Consider the following 17,051-nt stretch of genomic DNA (forward strand, 5'->3'; position numbering starts at 1 on the left):
GGGAAGTGAATAAACCTTTCATCCCATTTCCTAAATACTCTCTAACTGTGACTGTGTGCAAGGAAGTGATGGAAATTCCCACTCCAGAAAGCTGTAAGTACAGGTTAAACAAACTTATGTCCCAGATGGTTTGAATATAATTTATCCTGTCTTGCTTTAAGAGAAGGAACTAAATTGCTGAAAATCTCTAGGCCCTATTGACTGTGAGCTGATGAGCAGCATAAACACTAGTACTGAATATTTTTCTTCACAATCAGTTTAAGGGAATTTAAAACCTCCAAGTATCTGCACAGAAAGCCACAAAGACCATGTTAGTTTTAAAATGCCAGAACTATGAAACATTAAGATACAAGCATGCCCACATGAATCCATACTATGATTAATGAAAGTATGAGCCTTTGATGGGCTGAGCTGTGTTCTGTTTTCCCCAATTTTTTAAGTGAAACATTCTCCTGGTTGTATTACAAGTACTACCCAACACTTTATGTATTCCATGGTTTTGAAGTCAACCTCTCTAGCTCTGAGTAATTAAAGAAAAACACATGCTGCCCTAAGATGAAGTTGCAAACAAAGCAAGCTGTGTCTGCAGCCATCTCCTGTGCTGGGCACGGCACCGCTGGGGGACAGCAGCCACGCTCACTTGGCCTCAGCCACACTGCAGGGCCTGCTTCTCCATTTCCAACAACAAGCACATCCCTGCCCTCACCTGCACAAGATACTATTATAAGCTGCAGGTGCTTGGGAAAAAAAAAAAAAGTTCACTAGGTTCTACAGCTTGCAATAAAATTTACAGAAGCAATTAAAAAAAATTATAATTAAAGCCCAAAAAATGGAATTTCCTTGTACTTTTCAGGATTTGTTTTTAAATTTGACAGCAGCTTCTGAAAAGGTAGTTTTGTTTCTTGTGTGTCTTTTACATAGGAATTTAATTCCAAAACACAGAAATATATGGCTGTAAAAGCAGAAGAAAAAGTTAGCAAAATATATTATTTCTTCCTTAAAAAAATTAGGCCATTTAAAAATACAACTTATAAATTAACAGACATTGAAACATTAATGAGATCTTTGGACATGGCTCTATCACTCCATCAGGGAACAGAGGGTAATTTGATGTGGGTTTTTACTTTTTTGAGATAAATAAGACTAATATCTGCAATACCTTTTCTAGTGCAGTGACCTCTTGTTGTAACCTTTCAGTTTTTTTGTTTGCTTCTTGTGACAACATTTTGTACTTCTCAATCTGAGACTGCTGAAGGCTGGTTGTTCGTTGCAGTCTTGAGTTTTCTTCTTCAGTATCTTTAAGCCGAGTTCCTAAATTCTGATTTTCATCATCCTGTATGGCAGTAATTAGCAAAAAAACCCAAACAATGGTTGCAAGGAAGCAGGAGGGTAATGCAGTAATAATGTCTTGTAAATAAAAGGTGGTAAGAATATATGTGCTGTAGAGTTAGAAATAGCAACAAGTAAGACAAAGAAAACAAAACACCATTTTACCAAGATAATACTTTAAAAACCAGTAACACTTTTCTCATTTAATATTCTGCAGTCTTTTACTTGAAACTGTCTTGTAGCAGTATGTAAAACATTTCTCATAGCTCAAAGGTTTTGAAAATAATCAAAATGTTATAGAATTATATGAATAACAGTGGTACATAGATATCTTGTGACATTTTTGGTGAGAATAGCTAAATGCACATATTAGGAAAAATTATGGGAAAAAGAAGAGAATATAATTACTGATAAACCACTCCATTATATTTCAGGAGATTATCTGGTTTTGGCTTAAAAGCAAGCTAATGATCCAGGATACATCAAGTATTCAAATTTAAGATTCTCTTAACATGAAGTGAGTCCCGTCTTAGATTCATGACCTACTGGCAATTACATCCCACATTAAGCATTATAATTCAAGGCATTTTTCTTTTATAACCTTTCAAACATTGTAAGTGAATACTAATCTAGATTGTTTCAGAGACACATTATGCCCTGCTTTTCTTTAAGCAAAAGAAACCAAGGCACGTACAGAAAGGGAATTTCTGTGAAAAAAGTCTCTCTCTGCTGTTCTCTCAGTCCCTTGGAATACCAGCTTCCCACCTGAGAAATCTGAATGTTTTATCCTAAGCTTCTCATGACTTCATGCACCTCAGAGACTCCCACCTCTTGAAATTGAAACAGATTTACGGCTTCCTTATAACAAGTGGACTGTGAATTGGAACCAAACCCAGAATCTATCTCAAGGCTTTGCCAAAATGAAATTTTTGCGACCTTCTGAATGTAATAGTTATTTTCACACCAGAGAAACTAGAACCCAAAATGACAAATTTACATACAAAGTGCTAAGGGAGCAGGACTAGAAAAAGTACAAGGTTGTCTTCTGTCATCTGCTACAGTAACTGAATTCTGTCATGATTTTGGCATGGAATGATGAAGTTCAATAGCTACTGACAAAATTTAATTTGATTTGAAAATTACTTTAAAATCTAATGTACCAACTTTCTGATCACAGCATAGAAGTATTGAAATGCAGAAGCACCTGTGTTGATAAAAATAAAGTACAGATATAAAATATCAAAATCTAATTACTTCTAAAGATTTTGTTCATGTACTTATCTCAAAAAACCCATTTACTGTCATCCTGCTCCTTAACACTAAATTAAAAGCTTGTAAGAAAACACATAGGTGTTTTGCCATATGTTCTTAATATCATCATCACTTTTGGGCCTGGGGAATAGGTGGAAAAAAGCATTCTGAAGTTAAGAGACCACAAATAAAAATAGTGCAGTTATGTAAAATAGAAAGTTAGTTCAAAAACCTTGCTTGATTACAAATACATGAATCAGAAGTGATCTCTCCGGCAGACAGATATGAACTACTTAAGTTTTTACTGTTCAAGAGCTGTTTGAGCATCACTTTAAAATATCCTGCCAGACAGTGCAGATTATAAAACTCACTTGTACATTCTAACAGTGAAGTATCAGTGTAGCCTCACAATGCCTTAAGTTCAGGCTGACCTGGCCAGGTACGTAATTCCAAATACTGTCCTCTGCATCGATTGTACTCTTGAGAACAGAGAAAGCCTAATTTCTGTTTTGATTACAATATTCCACTTAAAATGGAAGCTCTTTCCACACTTTGATCCACTGATGACACTGAAAGCACCTGACTGTATTTCTCAAGATTTTCTATATCTCAAGCCGCTCTATTTCTCATTTTACCCTAAACATCCATCTCATCCCAGCAGCCAGCTCTGGGCACACTCCCCTTCTCTCTGTACTCCACCATCTGCATTTCACCACCAGTTTCTCCTCCTTTTTCTCAGGCTCTGCTCTCCTTCCCAGCAGGAAGGAGATGGTTTGAGACTTTGCAGAACCACAGTGGCCCTACAGCTGGGGCATGTCTTCATTCCCAGTGGCTCTCTCCTGCCCCAAATTATTTTCCATTAAGTGCATTTTGAAAGCTTTTAGCCCAAGATCACACTTATACAGAAATTACCACCCCTGATTCTAAATTTATACAGTATTTAAAAAAAACAGAACGTTCACTCTTAATTCTGTTTCACACTTGAAACAGAAAAGTTGGGAGAATTCTGTTTTGTGATTGTTTGTTAAAGAGGAACCTATTTCTAGATTAAAAAATTAATCCCTTACCTTTTTCCTGCATTCAAACACTATATTTGCCAGGTCTTCCTGCATCACACGTAACTTTGCCTTAAGAAATCTGATTTGAGCTTCTGTGAACATAAAAAGTTACATTTAATATACACAAGTCCTCATTTTTCAATGCAGACAAGAACCAAAACTCATGCAAGAACTCGCTTTCATCTTATTGCATTTAAAACCACGACATTGTTTATAATTATTGAAGAGAAATAGGCAAATAAAAACTCAGATTTCTAAAAAAGTGTTTGCAGGTCTCTCATTCTTAAGCAAAGCTTTGTATAGATTTTTTCCTTTTAACGACTGAACTTGATATCTTGAAATTGTAAAAAACTCATAATGCTCAACATTGAAACTTATTGAAAACTGGCATCATACCATGCTGTACATGGCAGCACTTCTTGAGTTTGAAGTCAACAAAACTATATTGTAGGGCATTGCAATCCAGCTGGAGGTACAACTTCTCTAGTTACAGCCAATGTAATTTTAAGCTGTGCACAACAAGGAATTTGATGTAGGCTGCAAACCCCTCCCAATAGGTAAATATCCCTCCCACACAGTACTCTATGCTTTTTAAAAGTACACTGCTAACATTCTTCAACTGAAAGTTTAAATTAAATCCATGCAATTATATTTTTTTCCAAATGAAATTCTGTCTTGCTCTTGGACAGCTAAGGAATGGACTGGCATGACAAAACAAGCTGTGTGGGAACAGTCTGTTCTCATCCCTCCTATTCCCCAGATCATTCACAAGAACTTCCTCTGGACTTCCACAAGCATCAAGCATGGAAACAGTCTGAGGATCAAGCTGACTAACACAGGAATAACCATTATTCCCAGCAGTTACAAAAGGAAAAGAATAAAGTGAAGGAGAAGGACCTAGAGCTAAGAATGGAGAAATGGATGGGTACACGTGTTCATTTGCTGTAACAGGAATTTGTTTAATTTCACCCATCTTCCCTCATCAATTGCAGCTTAAGCTTTAACTCTGAAGAGGTCAATAACAAGTACAGTTTAGGAAAACACCATGAAAAAATAAGATACAGGCTAACTTTTATTTCTCCTTTTTGCTAGCTTCTGGTAACTAGTGGCTGTCAAGATGGAGACCATAATGAAAACTTCATGTTTAATCCCCTTGCAGGTACTTCTATACTACTAAGTTATTTGATTTTCTTCATTATCATATTGTAGTTTGGCATTTACCACATCCTGTGGCAATGAGCTGGCTAATTTAATTATGTTTTATGTGAAAGAGAAACACTTTGTGTAGCTTACTTTAAATCCAATTTAACGTGGCATCTACCAGTGTTTGCATTAGAGAAAGACAGCTTTCCCTTTACCATTACTGTTTCCATTACAGAACTTTCATATTGCCTTTAATTGTTTTGTTTTCAAACTGAAGATTCAAATTCAAGCTCTTCTACACTTCTCATTGCACTGTACACTCTGAACATGTGTTTTAGCTAGTTCTGTGTCCTAGATTTGAGATGGGGTGGACAGAACTGTGTCATTCTCAAGATGGGGTAGCATTAATTATATAATAGTGTGATGGTAACAGTACAATATTCTGTTTTCTGCTATCTTCTGAAGGATTTCTAAAAATTCATTGCCTTTTCCACTGTGAAGAGGCAGTAAGTTTATGCTTTTGGAGATTATTTAGTTATCACTAATTAAGGTAAGTCCAGCTCAATAGTAGGTGTGACTGGAGTTGTGTAGTAGGTGGGATTGGAAAGCTGTGTTTTCTGTCAGTGTTACTCTGCACTCTTTAATACAGAATATAAACTCGTGCTCCACCACCTCACTCAGTACTGTGAGATTCTTTTGCAATACTTCATCAGTCTTAACTACCCTAAAATAATTGTTTTATAGACAAATTTCTTTACCAACTATCAATGCAAGATCCATGGCAGATTCCTCTAGGGCTATACCACTGCCTGTAAAAACTGTTCTTTTTACCATTTTGTTTCCTCTTTTACTCAGCTATTAGTCTGCAGACAGCTTTTGTCTTATTCAGCTGTGTGTCATTAAGAGCACTTAGCAATAAAACCTGTGAAAATTCAAGTGCACAACTAGAACGGGATCATGGGGAGGTGCCCATGATCCAAATAATCTGAATTCTGACAAGGGTAATTAATTCTTTACAAGGGTAAAGATAATTAAACAATTAGCTTCCTAACTGGTCAAGTTTAATCACCTGATGAGGCTGATAAGGGGGGAATATCACTTCATAGGATGGTCTTAGGTTATAAAGTAACCAATGATTTAGGGACTGGTAAACAAGAAAAGGACGTTGGAGAGACTCCGATACCCTACAAGAAAGAACAGATTTCTTGAATTCTTGAGATAAGATGAAGTGCAACATTATATTCAAATATTTTATTCCTATGTGTAAGGGTATATTAGATAAAAATAGAGCTTTATGTTCAGCCTCCTCTATATCTGTGTGCTTCTATCATTGCTGGTTACTGCAGAGTTGAATTATAACCCCCCCAAAACAGTCCCAGACTAAAATAATATCTAAAGCTACTGTGTTGGCAGCACTGTGGTAACCTGTGATCCTGAAATAAAGACAGGGAACCCAGTTCCAGGAAAAGTGCTGCAAGAGGCTCAAGGAAAGGACAAATCCATTATGGAGATTCCCACTGAGCCCTCTCTGTAACAGGGCCTGCTTAATACCTGTGCTGCTTCCTTGTGAACACCCTCACTGCCCTGAGAGTCTGACACTGCTGGGATGCCCTGCAATAGCTTATTTACCACGTTAAGGAGGCATTCAGAGTGTTCCAAACAGTCAATATCAAATTCAAAATGCAAAAATCAATCCTGAGGATTTTTATTTCATCATTAAAGTTACAGAAACAATCCTCAATACTCCAATACATGCCCTTGGTCTCTGATTGCAAGGTACCAGTAATAACTCTTCTTGAGTTGCCTTGAATTGATTTGGTAGAAGTTTCCAATGCAAGCTAAAGCAATTTCTTTTTGGTTCAGGAAGAAAACTATAAAAAAGTTATCTGAGGATCTGTTATGGGAGACTTGGTAACAGAAGATGTGCATAGAATTACATGAGGTTAGAAACCAAGCTATTTCTGTGTTGGCATGCTTGTTGACATCAAGCTGTTAGATTAAAAGGAGAGGCCTCAGGCACTTCCAGCTACTGGGGTGAATCTCTGACTTCATGCTCACTTCAGCATTGTAAGGAACTACACAAACTCACTTTTATCACACCAGAGCCAAAAAGACAGATGTGTGTCATGCCTTTAGCCTTGCTGGCAAATGCTGCAATCCCTTGCCTGTTCTGTTTCTAGGACAGATATAAACACACCATTTACAGTGGGAAAATATCTGGAGGATTCTAATTCAAGCACTGTAGCTGAAACATTACCTTGTTTCAGCCACTTGCTGAGATCCACAGCACTGCTCTGAGGAAAGGCTTTTGCCTCCCAAGGCAGAGTCTGTGCAAAGACTGAAGCTCACCATTTTGAAAATACAAGCTTAGCATCCTGTACTTCTGTTTTCCCAGTGAAATGAATCAATTGTTATGCACTTATTCAATATATGTAACCATCCAAATACTTTATCCTACAGAGGTGGAAAGGAAGATAAAAATTCACTTTTCCACATAATCAGTCATGTGTGAACTGATCTTCCTCTAGGCCTATGTAGAGAGGAAAAACATTCTTTTCCTTTAGGTAAATGATTATAGAATTTTCCCCTGTAATTTTTACAGAAACTCCTTTTTTCTTTCCCCAGGAAAACCCATTTCTAACAGTCATGACGCAAAAATAAATGTACAAACCATGGAAGGAAACTTACCTGCTCCCATTTCATTTCCAGCCCTTGGAAAAATATCATCATCTTGACAGTCTGGTAAGACTCCTTTCTTTAGTCTTTCTTCAACTTTGCTAATTGTTTTTGTTAAAGAAAAACCTATGCAATCTTCCAGTATTGCAACACCATCAGCACTTTGTACTTCCACATTTCTTATTTTTGAACTAAAAAAAATGAAAACCCTAGATTTTAAATTTATAATACATCATATTTTTGTAAAATATTTTTAGTATTTGCTATTTTTAAGAGTGTACAGTTATTTACCTGCATTTAACACAATTTCATTACCTGCATTTATATGAAAGATGCATTGATGGCAATTTCTCATTTGTTTTCTGTAAGATACCTTTACCATATTCCACATAAGTAATTACAAGATTTTACATACTATAATGTAGAAGGCAGAGAAACCACCACCATTTTCAACTGAGAAGATTCTGGCCCTGTCTTCTTATCCAACAAATCCATAACTAAATCAGAGCAAATCAAAGAGGGAATGTTCTATTGGCTGTGGCCACTGTCCTGGGGTGATCCTCTATCCTCTGTTGTCATTTCTGCTCTTTCCACTCCCTGCCACGCTATCTTGTAGAACTCTGTTGCCCATGGCTGTTCTCCTACCTTATGACAATTTCTGCATCATTATGCCCAGCCTAGGAAACTTCACTGATCCTAGAAGCTGCATATCAACATTTTCATGAAACCAAAATGCAGGGTAACACATCACCTACACAGCTTTCTCCTATAGAAAGGTGATCTCAGTTCTCACAGGATCTGTAGCTCCTAAGTTCTTATTCCAACATGTCCTCATTCCAGCCTCCAAACTCCTCGAGCTCCTTTCTCCCACAACTTTTGGGTTGCTCCACAGGCTCTGTATCAGCACAATTCCACTTCCAAATCTCATGAGGAGGTGCCAGCATAACAACCTCCCCTGAAATGCCAAAGAGAGGTCTGAAGGGTCTCCCCAGGGATTTCCATCTCCTGCAAGACAGCCTCAGCCTGTCAGTTCCACGTCCTGCCACCTTGCAGACAATTTTCATCTATTTTGGTATTATGCCATAATTCATGGCTGTCTTAATTTGCTCCCAGGCTCTTCTGGATTTTTTGACTCTTCTCCCTTTGTTCAGATCTCCATTTCTTGGTTTTACAACCTTGAATTTGCTACCTCCAGAGCTGAAGCTTCTCAGCTGGGAGCCCCTGGAGGCTGTGTTGTATTACTGAGCCTCTTGTACTGTGAGCCCAACATTCACTACAAGGCCTCACATTCCCCAGCACCATCTGATCACAAATTAGGCTGCAGCACCCAAGTGTGCTGGCCCAGGTTGCCTCAGGTGCTCCATTCTTGCTCATTGGGCCTCCTTTCACTGAAGGAGTTTACACAATTCAGCTGTCACCCTTGAGAAGTGCTAAAGCAGAAAGCAACTGTTTCATTGCTGCAACATTAATCACATATATTCACTGATCATTTTTGGTGCAAGTAATCAGAGATAGCCACCTGGTGGAGCTGATTGAGGAAGTTTGATACATTTATTTGTACAAATATAAAAGCATACATCCATAAAATAACTTGATAGAGAAAAATAGCAACGAAAAGATTTCATGATATACCTTGAAGTTGTTCTTTTTCCCTTATTTGCAGAGTATGGTCTGTTCTGAGCTGTGGGCGTAGAAGGAAATTTCTTCTTGTTTTCTACCTAAAAGTTTTTTCAAAAATTAGTGGGGTATTATTATTATTGAACTACTTTTTTCTAGTTTTTTATGTTTGTTTTTTTTTTTCTTCTTCATATATCTATACTAAAGGAAGTTTTCAAAGAATGCTTTTCAAACTTTCCAAATGACTTCTCAATTTTATTTGCACTCATCCTTAGCTTGCAACTTTTCTGTCTCTACACCCTAACTGTAACACACCCAATAGACATTGGCTCGTGGGAGCTTTTCCACACATACTTATAATAAATCTATGCACCATCAAGGCTCTGAGCTTTTATCAAGGTATCCATTACTGGACTGTCATCCTACTTTCAAAAATATGGTATTTTATGCATTATTTTAATCTTATAAATCCCTATAGAAGCAAGATTTAACAATATTTCTGTTACTTTCACACAAGTATTCTAAAAAAATTAGAGGGTTTTCTACTGTATTCTGATAAATAACTGCAGATGGTATTTTGGAAGCTTCAGCTCACCTCATAAAAGTTTCAATATAGTTGTAGTTAGAGACTATTGAGATTGTTCTTAATCTCATTTTTCTATTATAGTTTCTAAATTCAGTTACTCTGACTACTTGTTTATTATCTAGACAGTTATTATTAGAAGACACAAGTACTGCCTGTAGTATTGTACAGGTGAGGGAGGGAAGAGAGCAAGAAACTAATTATTTTCTTATGTTTTTCACTTGGAATTCTTAATGTGATGTTCAAAACACTGAACATTTCTCTCAATGCTTAAGAGAAAACAGAATACAAAAATTAAACATTGGGTAAGTCCACCTGACCACCAGTGGCACTGAGGAGCTCTGGTAACACTGTCCCTGTAGCAACTGCTCTGGGCATCACTTCCCTTTGGCTTGGCACCCATGTAATCCCCAGTGTAGCCTCAAACCATGAGCCATTACATTTTTGAAATTATGCTAGAAAAGAATTTAACCAGGATCGTTTTGGTACCTTTGCAAGTGAGTGTGTAAGAGATGAAACTTCGGGACAGAGAGGATCTCTGCAATTAAAAAAAAAAAAAAGGTAAAAATTCACTGATCTACAATAATGTAAACACTTTGCAGTTAAAATACAGCCCCCGGTCAGAATCAGGAGAATAACATTTTATAGGTCTAGAATAAACAATACAGCTAAGGTGGGAACATATACTGAGTTCAAGCATAAATTCAGTCTCATCCATGGTCTGTCCAGTCCACCTCATTTGCAACCCAAATCACCTGGTGAGTCTATGGTATCTCATACAACAGTACTCATGTACCAGAATCCTGATCTTGTCTCTTGGAATACAGGCTGCTGGCTTGTTAGATAATGATTCCCTGTAGCAGGGAGTACTCAGCCAAGAAGCAGAGTTACAGCTTCCCCAGGACAATCCAGAACCAAGACTGCCAGCAGCTCACTGGGTAACACCTATGTGAAATAAAACCCCTGAACTCATACAAACAAAGTGAGATATAACCAGTGTCCTCTACATCCTCCACCTGTCCTAGCAGCATCAGACTGACTGTTCTTAGGTCAATTGACAGGGACTGGCAGAGGAATATGAAGTGGAGCAATTCATAAATGAAGCCTCATAGAATTTTCTCTGAAATAAGTATTATAAATATGGTATCTATTTTACAGACAGGGAATAAAACCAAGAATAATTTTAAAAAAAGCAGCTTTCTTATCTGCTTATTTGGCTTAAAACTGTGCTTCTTAGTAACTGAATTTCAGGTTAAATTATTATTTTTCACGATTACTGAAATTAAGCAGAAAGTTTTAGCATGCTCTGTACTATTCAGGTCAAATTCCTTGTCAGACAGATACACAGATATGTAGATACAATTCTGCTTTCAAAATGAGTTATGAGTGAATGTATATTATTGCAACAAAAGGCTATTTTTTAACTACTCTTTATAAATTTTTTACTTCAATTAAAATGCTGGCTTATAAAAGATTTTGAATAAAATTTAAATTTCTGGCTCATCAAGTCACTTAATTTTTTTTGTCAGGCTGATTTGAGCAAATGTTTAGATCTTGCCTTTAAAAATTTCATAGACGTTCATCAACAAGAATTATCTGCCAAAGCTCCGTATTTTATTAATCCAAAAAAACCTCAACAACAACAACAAAAAAAAACCAACACAAAAAACAACCTGGAGAAATCATCTGTGTGTGGCTGGCAACAGACTTCAAGAATAGGATGATTAGTTTTTGTCTATTTACCCCAGTTTCCTCAAGCCTTCTCCCTATTGGTTAGCTCTAGGAGCATGCAGAAGGTGAGGATTTGCTGCCACAGAAATAGCAGTTCTATGTTATTCTGAAAAATATGAAAACGCAACACGCTCTATACTCAAGAAAACAATTCTATTCTTTCCCTCAATAGAATCATTTCTTCCTACTGTATCTGTTCTTAAGGTTGCCTTAAAAAAAAACAAAACAAAACAAAAAACCCAACCTCATTGTATCTCTCAAATTCTCCTGATGGTTCTTCCCTGCTGTCCGCCCCATTTTGCCAGCCCCCTGTGCAGCCGCACGCTCGGTGAGAGGCGGCGCACACGGGCAGCCCCGGGCCGGGCACCGGGCACAGGCGCGGCCGCTGCAGCCCCGGGCCGGGCACCGGGCACAGGCGCGGGCACTGCAGCCCCGGGCCGGGCACCGGGCACAGGCGCGGGCACTGCAGCCCCGGGCCGGGCACCGGGCACAGGCGCGGCCGCTGCAGCCCCGGGCCGGGCACCGGGCACAGGCGCGGCCGCTGCAGCCCCGGGCCGGGCACCGGGCACAGGCGCGGCCGCTGCAGCCCCGCCGGGCACCGGCGCTGCCCATGCGCGGCTCTGCCCAGCGCCGCCAGCCGGGCCCCGGCTGCAGACAGAGCGTGTAAACAACAGCTCATTGCAGCTCGCTCTCACCCGAGCTGCTTTGTTGCTAAGGAATTCAGATTTCCCTGCAGACAATATGCTGCAAGTACTCCAGAACAAATTCATTTAAAATATACGTTGACTCGGAGAGTGACTTAAATATTTGTTGTCTTTTTTCTACTTTGCTTACTCATTTGTTTTTTCCTTTCAATTTGTTATTTTTTCCCCTCAATACCGCCTCCTTCTTTGCTTCAGTTCCTCCCTTCTTTCCAGTTGTTTTCATGTTCATTCTCCTTAAAGGAATCAATAGAAATTTCAACGAGATAGTTCAAAAATATCTCAAGCACTTCCTTGAGATTTTAGGCCTATCTGCTTGCACAATTTCGAAAGAAAAGAATTTTTAATTAAATATTAAATACTTTGAACTAATCTAATTGAATGGCCTCAATGTTCACTCATGGATAATCAGTGTGCCTAATTCCTAGCACACACTTCTAATTTTTTTTCACTACAGCATAGGATTTCCGGTCTTCTCTCATGTAAATGTTTACCAGAACACTATGTTTACCAGACTATGGTTGTTTTAAGGTGTTTTAATTTATGTTGGTAATTGGTAGGTCAGCTGATACTCTTGACATGCTAATTGCCCTTTTTGTTTCTTTTTTTAAAAAATTCTTCCAACACTTCAATTTATTCTAATGTGTACCATCAAAGCTAATAATTCTCTTTGTGGGGCTGAATCTTCCAATCACGTTACTTAATAATGCAGCCCTAAAACTCAACTCCAGTTTGAAGTTCTTAAAAATTCTCTGTCTAATATTCAAAATCCATCTAACAGAACATAAAACTAAAGTGAGATCCAGAATTTGTTTTAAAAGCATGATTATACTGAATGATAACACATTAAGTTTCTTACCCCTACTTCCTCAGCTATGGCTTTAAAGTAGGTCAGGAATCAGTTTAATTGCAGTAGCAAATTTTTGCTGGTAGTTAAGCTTCTATCATAGAAGCTGCCTTGCTGTCACACCTTTCTGTGTACTGAAAACCCCTTTTACTTTCAGAAAAACTCCAGGTCTTTGCTTCTATTCTACACAAAAGTAACTATTTGATCATTTTTATCAGACCTTTATATACCCTATTATATATATATTATATATATATATATATATATATTTTATATATATATATATATATATATATATATATATATATATATATAATGAAAATATTTCTAACTGCAGCTTAACATTTGAAGCATTTTGTTGTCTGTTCCTGTATCTTTCTTATCCAGATTAGTGGCATCATAAATTTAAGAACCTACAGATCAGATCCTTGATAAACTGTGTATTAGTCTATTCTAAATTCACCCATTTCCCACACTACAAAAAACCAAATCCTTGAACAACTAAGGCAATAATAATGCCCCTGAATGACTAAGGGAATTCAGCCCTGTCCCCACTTAGGGGCTGTGGGATTTGGACACTTGGGCTGTGATCATCACGGCCAAAGGCACGCAGGCCCCAGCACTGTAATGGTATCCACATTCCAGAGGGTGGCAGCTCAATGTTTGCCTGACTAGGGCTTCGTGTTTGTTTTCATCAGGCATTTCCTGTCCCAGGAACATTTAGGCCAAGTCAAATGTGAACCAGTGTCTATTCCTTCACTTTGTCAGCTCAACTGTTAAAAACCATCCACTGCCAAGTGCCTACTGCTTGGTATTGTAGAGAAACCTGTGACCTTACTTTGCTCTTTTACAAAGGTCAGCACTTAATATCTTAGATAGAACATTCCAGCAAAATTAAGCCTTCCTTGAAATAACAAGGAATAATACTTGCTTAGGATCTTTTTTTTTTTTAATAATAGGAAAAAAATTTTTACTCCACCAATGCAGTATGCAGCAAAGATAGATAAAACAGGAGCATGGTTAGGACACAAGGCATGCAAGATCAGTGTGAGGTTCCGCAGCAATTATACACAGCAGTTGTAAAGCACATACCTCTGCCTGTCATCTTCAGGTGACTTACTCTGTGCTGAAACTGGCTGAGATAGTATCTTCTGTTGGCCTTTCTTCATTAAAAAAAAAAGAAAAAAAAGTAGTCGATTTTGGGAGACTATAATCCATTAAAGATGAATTACCTATTTGTGAATCACAAATCACAGTAACTACAGTGTACTATGGAAAAGAATGGAAACTATAGTCAGTCTACTGTGGAAAAGAACTTTTGAAACACAGGAAAAGATGTCTAAAAATGAAAATGCCATTGCTGTTTTGTTGTTAAATGTATATCTGTGCAATCTGGCAGTGCCATGTGGTATATTAAGTACCCTAAGAATATTTCATGTTCTGCTATATTTAGAGAAGAAAAGAACAGTGGTTTTGTTGTTGCTGTTTTCTAAAGGAAAGAGACTAGATGCTATTTTGGCTGTTTCATCTGCTCCTGTTCAAATGCCAAGCATTTAGCCTCAGCTTGTCACTGCTCAAGAGAAGAATATGTTTTCACAGCCCATAAAATTTAAGTTTCAACAGTAGGAAAAGTGCATACAAGTACAGCTTTCCAGAATACTTAGTAAATTGCTTTTTAAGCCTTGTTTATTTGAATGAGTGTATTTATAATGAATGTTTCTAACATGCAGAACATCTTCTCCAAACTGTTTTGGGTATAAACCATACCTGCCCCGTTCCTTTTTTATTCATTTGTCCAACTTTCATATAAAGTGTTGACTCTATCTGGTTAAACAATAATACTAATAATGAACAGCAACTTTTTCTGTTTTGAGAAAGCTTCCTTCTTACTAAGTTCATGTTTTCTATTTGTGTTGCTTATTCTTTGTATCTCTTTCAGCTTGAACAATGTAGATCATATTTCACTAGGAGGTTACTGTAACATTATCTGGTTTTCAAATACTAATTTTTAGTATTTAAGGCATAAAACCACCTACAGATACTTTTCTTAAACAACTAAACAAGTTTTTAATGTGGTTTTAGGTATGTATCTGCACAAATGCTGTAGGCAAGTGTGTGAATACCTACCTAATGAAATTATACAGAAACTATTTTTTAATGTATTTTTAATACAAGTTTACAACTTTGAAAAGAAATAAATTAAAGCTTACCTTGCATTTGAAAGCATGCTTTTAGTAGTCAAGGTCTAAATTTCTTTTGAAGCTCAATCCTGTGTGCATGTGAATCCAGACTAAATTACATAACAGTCTGCTACTCACCATTAGTTCTTCAGCCTGACGCACCAGTATTTCTGTTTTGGCTTCTAATTCTGCATTCAGTCGCCTAAAAGAGTAAGAATTTTTTATCACTGAGTTTTTGAAAAATTTAAAAGGAATAAATGTCAGCATGACAGTATTTTTGCCTCAACTAAGTGAAATTTTAATGATTCCTACAAAGGAATGCTGAAATACACTTCAAGGTATTAAAAAAGTTATGTTTCAACAATTTTCTGTGTTTCAGCCAAATGAATGGCATAAAACACATATACCCATTAAACAGCACAGTTTAGACTATAAGTGTGAGAGGTGAAGGATTTCTTTGGTTTTGGACCTGCCATTTCTTAGTACACATTGTCTTTATTTCCTAAGTTTTCCATGTTTAACACAGTCCTTCCTTTCAGTACACCCAGCAGCAGGGGTTGGGGAAGGACTCATGTAGGACTGCACTGTTTATCACGTATTTTGAGATATGTTGCTGTATGGATGTGCAGGTTAGGGTACTGAGGTGTTCCTGTGTGCTCTCATGCAGCCCCTGGTGCTGTGACTGCCGGAGTGTGAGATGTGGCTCTCTGTTCACCGGGGCTGGGCACTAACAGGTAACAGGGACAGGCCGTCCATTTAAAACCTTTACAGCTTTTAAGCTGTTTTTAACAGGCTTAAGCTTTTATACAGTCATAATTTAGAACTAAAGTCAGTGTTCAAAGTGCAGAAGGACCTCATGTGCGGGCCTAGAGCCTGCCTGAGGCGGCGGTGTCCCGGGGCGTGGGCGCTGTCCCGCGGCCCTGGGCAGTGCCATCCGCCCTCTGCGGGGACGGGGCCGCGCACCCGGCCTAAAGGGGACGGGCTGTGCGCTGGTCCCATGGGGCAGGGCCTCCTTACTTGTACTGCTCCTCCTTGGCCAGCCATGCTCCGCTCAGTGCGCCGGGCCCCGCCAGCGCCTGCGGGCTGCCGGCCGCTCTCTGCACCTGCGGGGAGGATGCCATAGTGAGCGGGGCGGGCTCGGCACGGCCCCGCTGCCCCGAGTCCGAGCCCAGCCCGAGCCGCCGCCTTACCCCGGGCAGGTCCCCGCCCCGCCGGGCCGCGCCGACCGCCGACATTTTGTCCGCGCCGAGGCCGCTGTGGCGTCGCCTTCGCCCGGGCAACCGGCGGCCGCCCGCCCTCGCTCCCACCCTCCCTCCGTCCCTCTCTCCTCCCCTCCGCCCGTGTCAGGGCCCCAGCGACAGCAGCCGGGACAGGCCCGTGCGCAGGGACCAGCTGGCACCCGGCATGGCACTGGGCTGCCACGGGTTCAGGTGAGGGGCAGGTGAAAGGGTCTGAGGGGCCATTACCATTGCTAGTGTAATAAATATTTATTACAGCCCTTCTGACCTTGCTACACGTTGTCCTGCCAGTGTCCCCTCGTTTCAGTGCATTAAGCTCCTGTTTGCGGCATGACGGTAACTGTGCCCCGCTCTGTACAGCTCTTTGGTGCTGCTGTCCCTCTGCGTTTCCTATACACATATTTCTGTGATTGTCGCCTGGTTTAAGCCTTGTCCTCTGCCACTTGTTTGAATCCTTCCATTATTTTTGTCCCTCACCCCCACACAGTTTGATTTTGCTGCATTTCTCCTTCCAGTCACCCATGAGCCTGTTGCCACTCTCATCTGTCACAAAATCTGAGAGACACAGAACGGGTCATGTTGGAAGGAATCACAGTACGGTCATCTGGTCCACCCGCCCAGCTCAGTCAGGGTCATCCCTGAGCACATGGCACAGGATTGCATCCAGATGGTTCTGGAATATCTCCAGGGAGGGAGA

The 17,051-nt window shown here is 39.3% G+C and overlaps 2 protein-coding genes across 4 annotated transcripts in view; one reads left to right on the forward strand and one right to left on the reverse strand.

The window, feature by feature from the left end:
- Nucleotides 1-7,516, forward strand: part of MNS1 (meiosis specific nuclear structural 1) — a 20,985-nt gene extending 13,469 nt beyond the window's left edge. For both annotated transcript variants that reach the window (XM_036389577.2, XM_036389578.2), the window contains one exon: nucleotides 7,407-7,516. In XM_036389577.2, the coding sequence (XP_036245470.1) occupies nucleotides 7,407-7,516 (110 nt within the window). The remainder of the gene's footprint in view (nucleotides 1-7,406) is intronic.
- Nucleotides 1-16,377, reverse strand: part of TEX9 (testis expressed 9) — a 21,865-nt gene extending 5,488 nt beyond the window's left edge. The window contains exons 1-9 of one of the 2 annotated variants that reach the window (XM_036389579.2): nucleotides 16,307-16,377; nucleotides 16,134-16,219; nucleotides 15,255-15,318; nucleotides 14,029-14,099; nucleotides 10,147-10,195; nucleotides 9,090-9,175; nucleotides 7,470-7,648; nucleotides 3,648-3,730; nucleotides 1,160-1,333 (exon numbers count right to left, since the gene is read on the reverse strand). In XM_036389579.2, the coding sequence (XP_036245472.1) occupies nucleotides 1,160-1,333; nucleotides 3,648-3,730; nucleotides 7,470-7,648; nucleotides 9,090-9,175; nucleotides 10,147-10,195; nucleotides 14,029-14,099; nucleotides 15,255-15,318; nucleotides 16,134-16,219; nucleotides 16,307-16,351 (837 nt within the window). In that variant the 5' untranslated portion in view covers nucleotides 16,352-16,377. Of the gene's footprint in view, nucleotides 1-1,159; nucleotides 1,334-3,647; nucleotides 3,731-7,469; nucleotides 7,649-9,089; nucleotides 9,176-10,146; nucleotides 10,196-11,632; nucleotides 11,777-14,028; nucleotides 14,100-15,254; nucleotides 15,319-16,133; nucleotides 16,220-16,306 lie in introns of those variants that run through there. The other variant, XM_036389580.2, reaches the window with a different exon arrangement.
- Between the last annotated feature and the right edge of the window lie 674 nt (nucleotides 16,378-17,051).

This window comes from Molothrus ater, chromosome 13, assembly GCF_012460135.2.
Source record: "Molothrus ater isolate BHLD 08-10-18 breed brown headed cowbird chromosome 13, BPBGC_Mater_1.1, whole genome shotgun sequence".
In the NCBI taxonomy this organism is placed as follows: Eukaryota; Metazoa; Chordata; class Aves; order Passeriformes; family Icteridae; genus Molothrus; species Molothrus ater.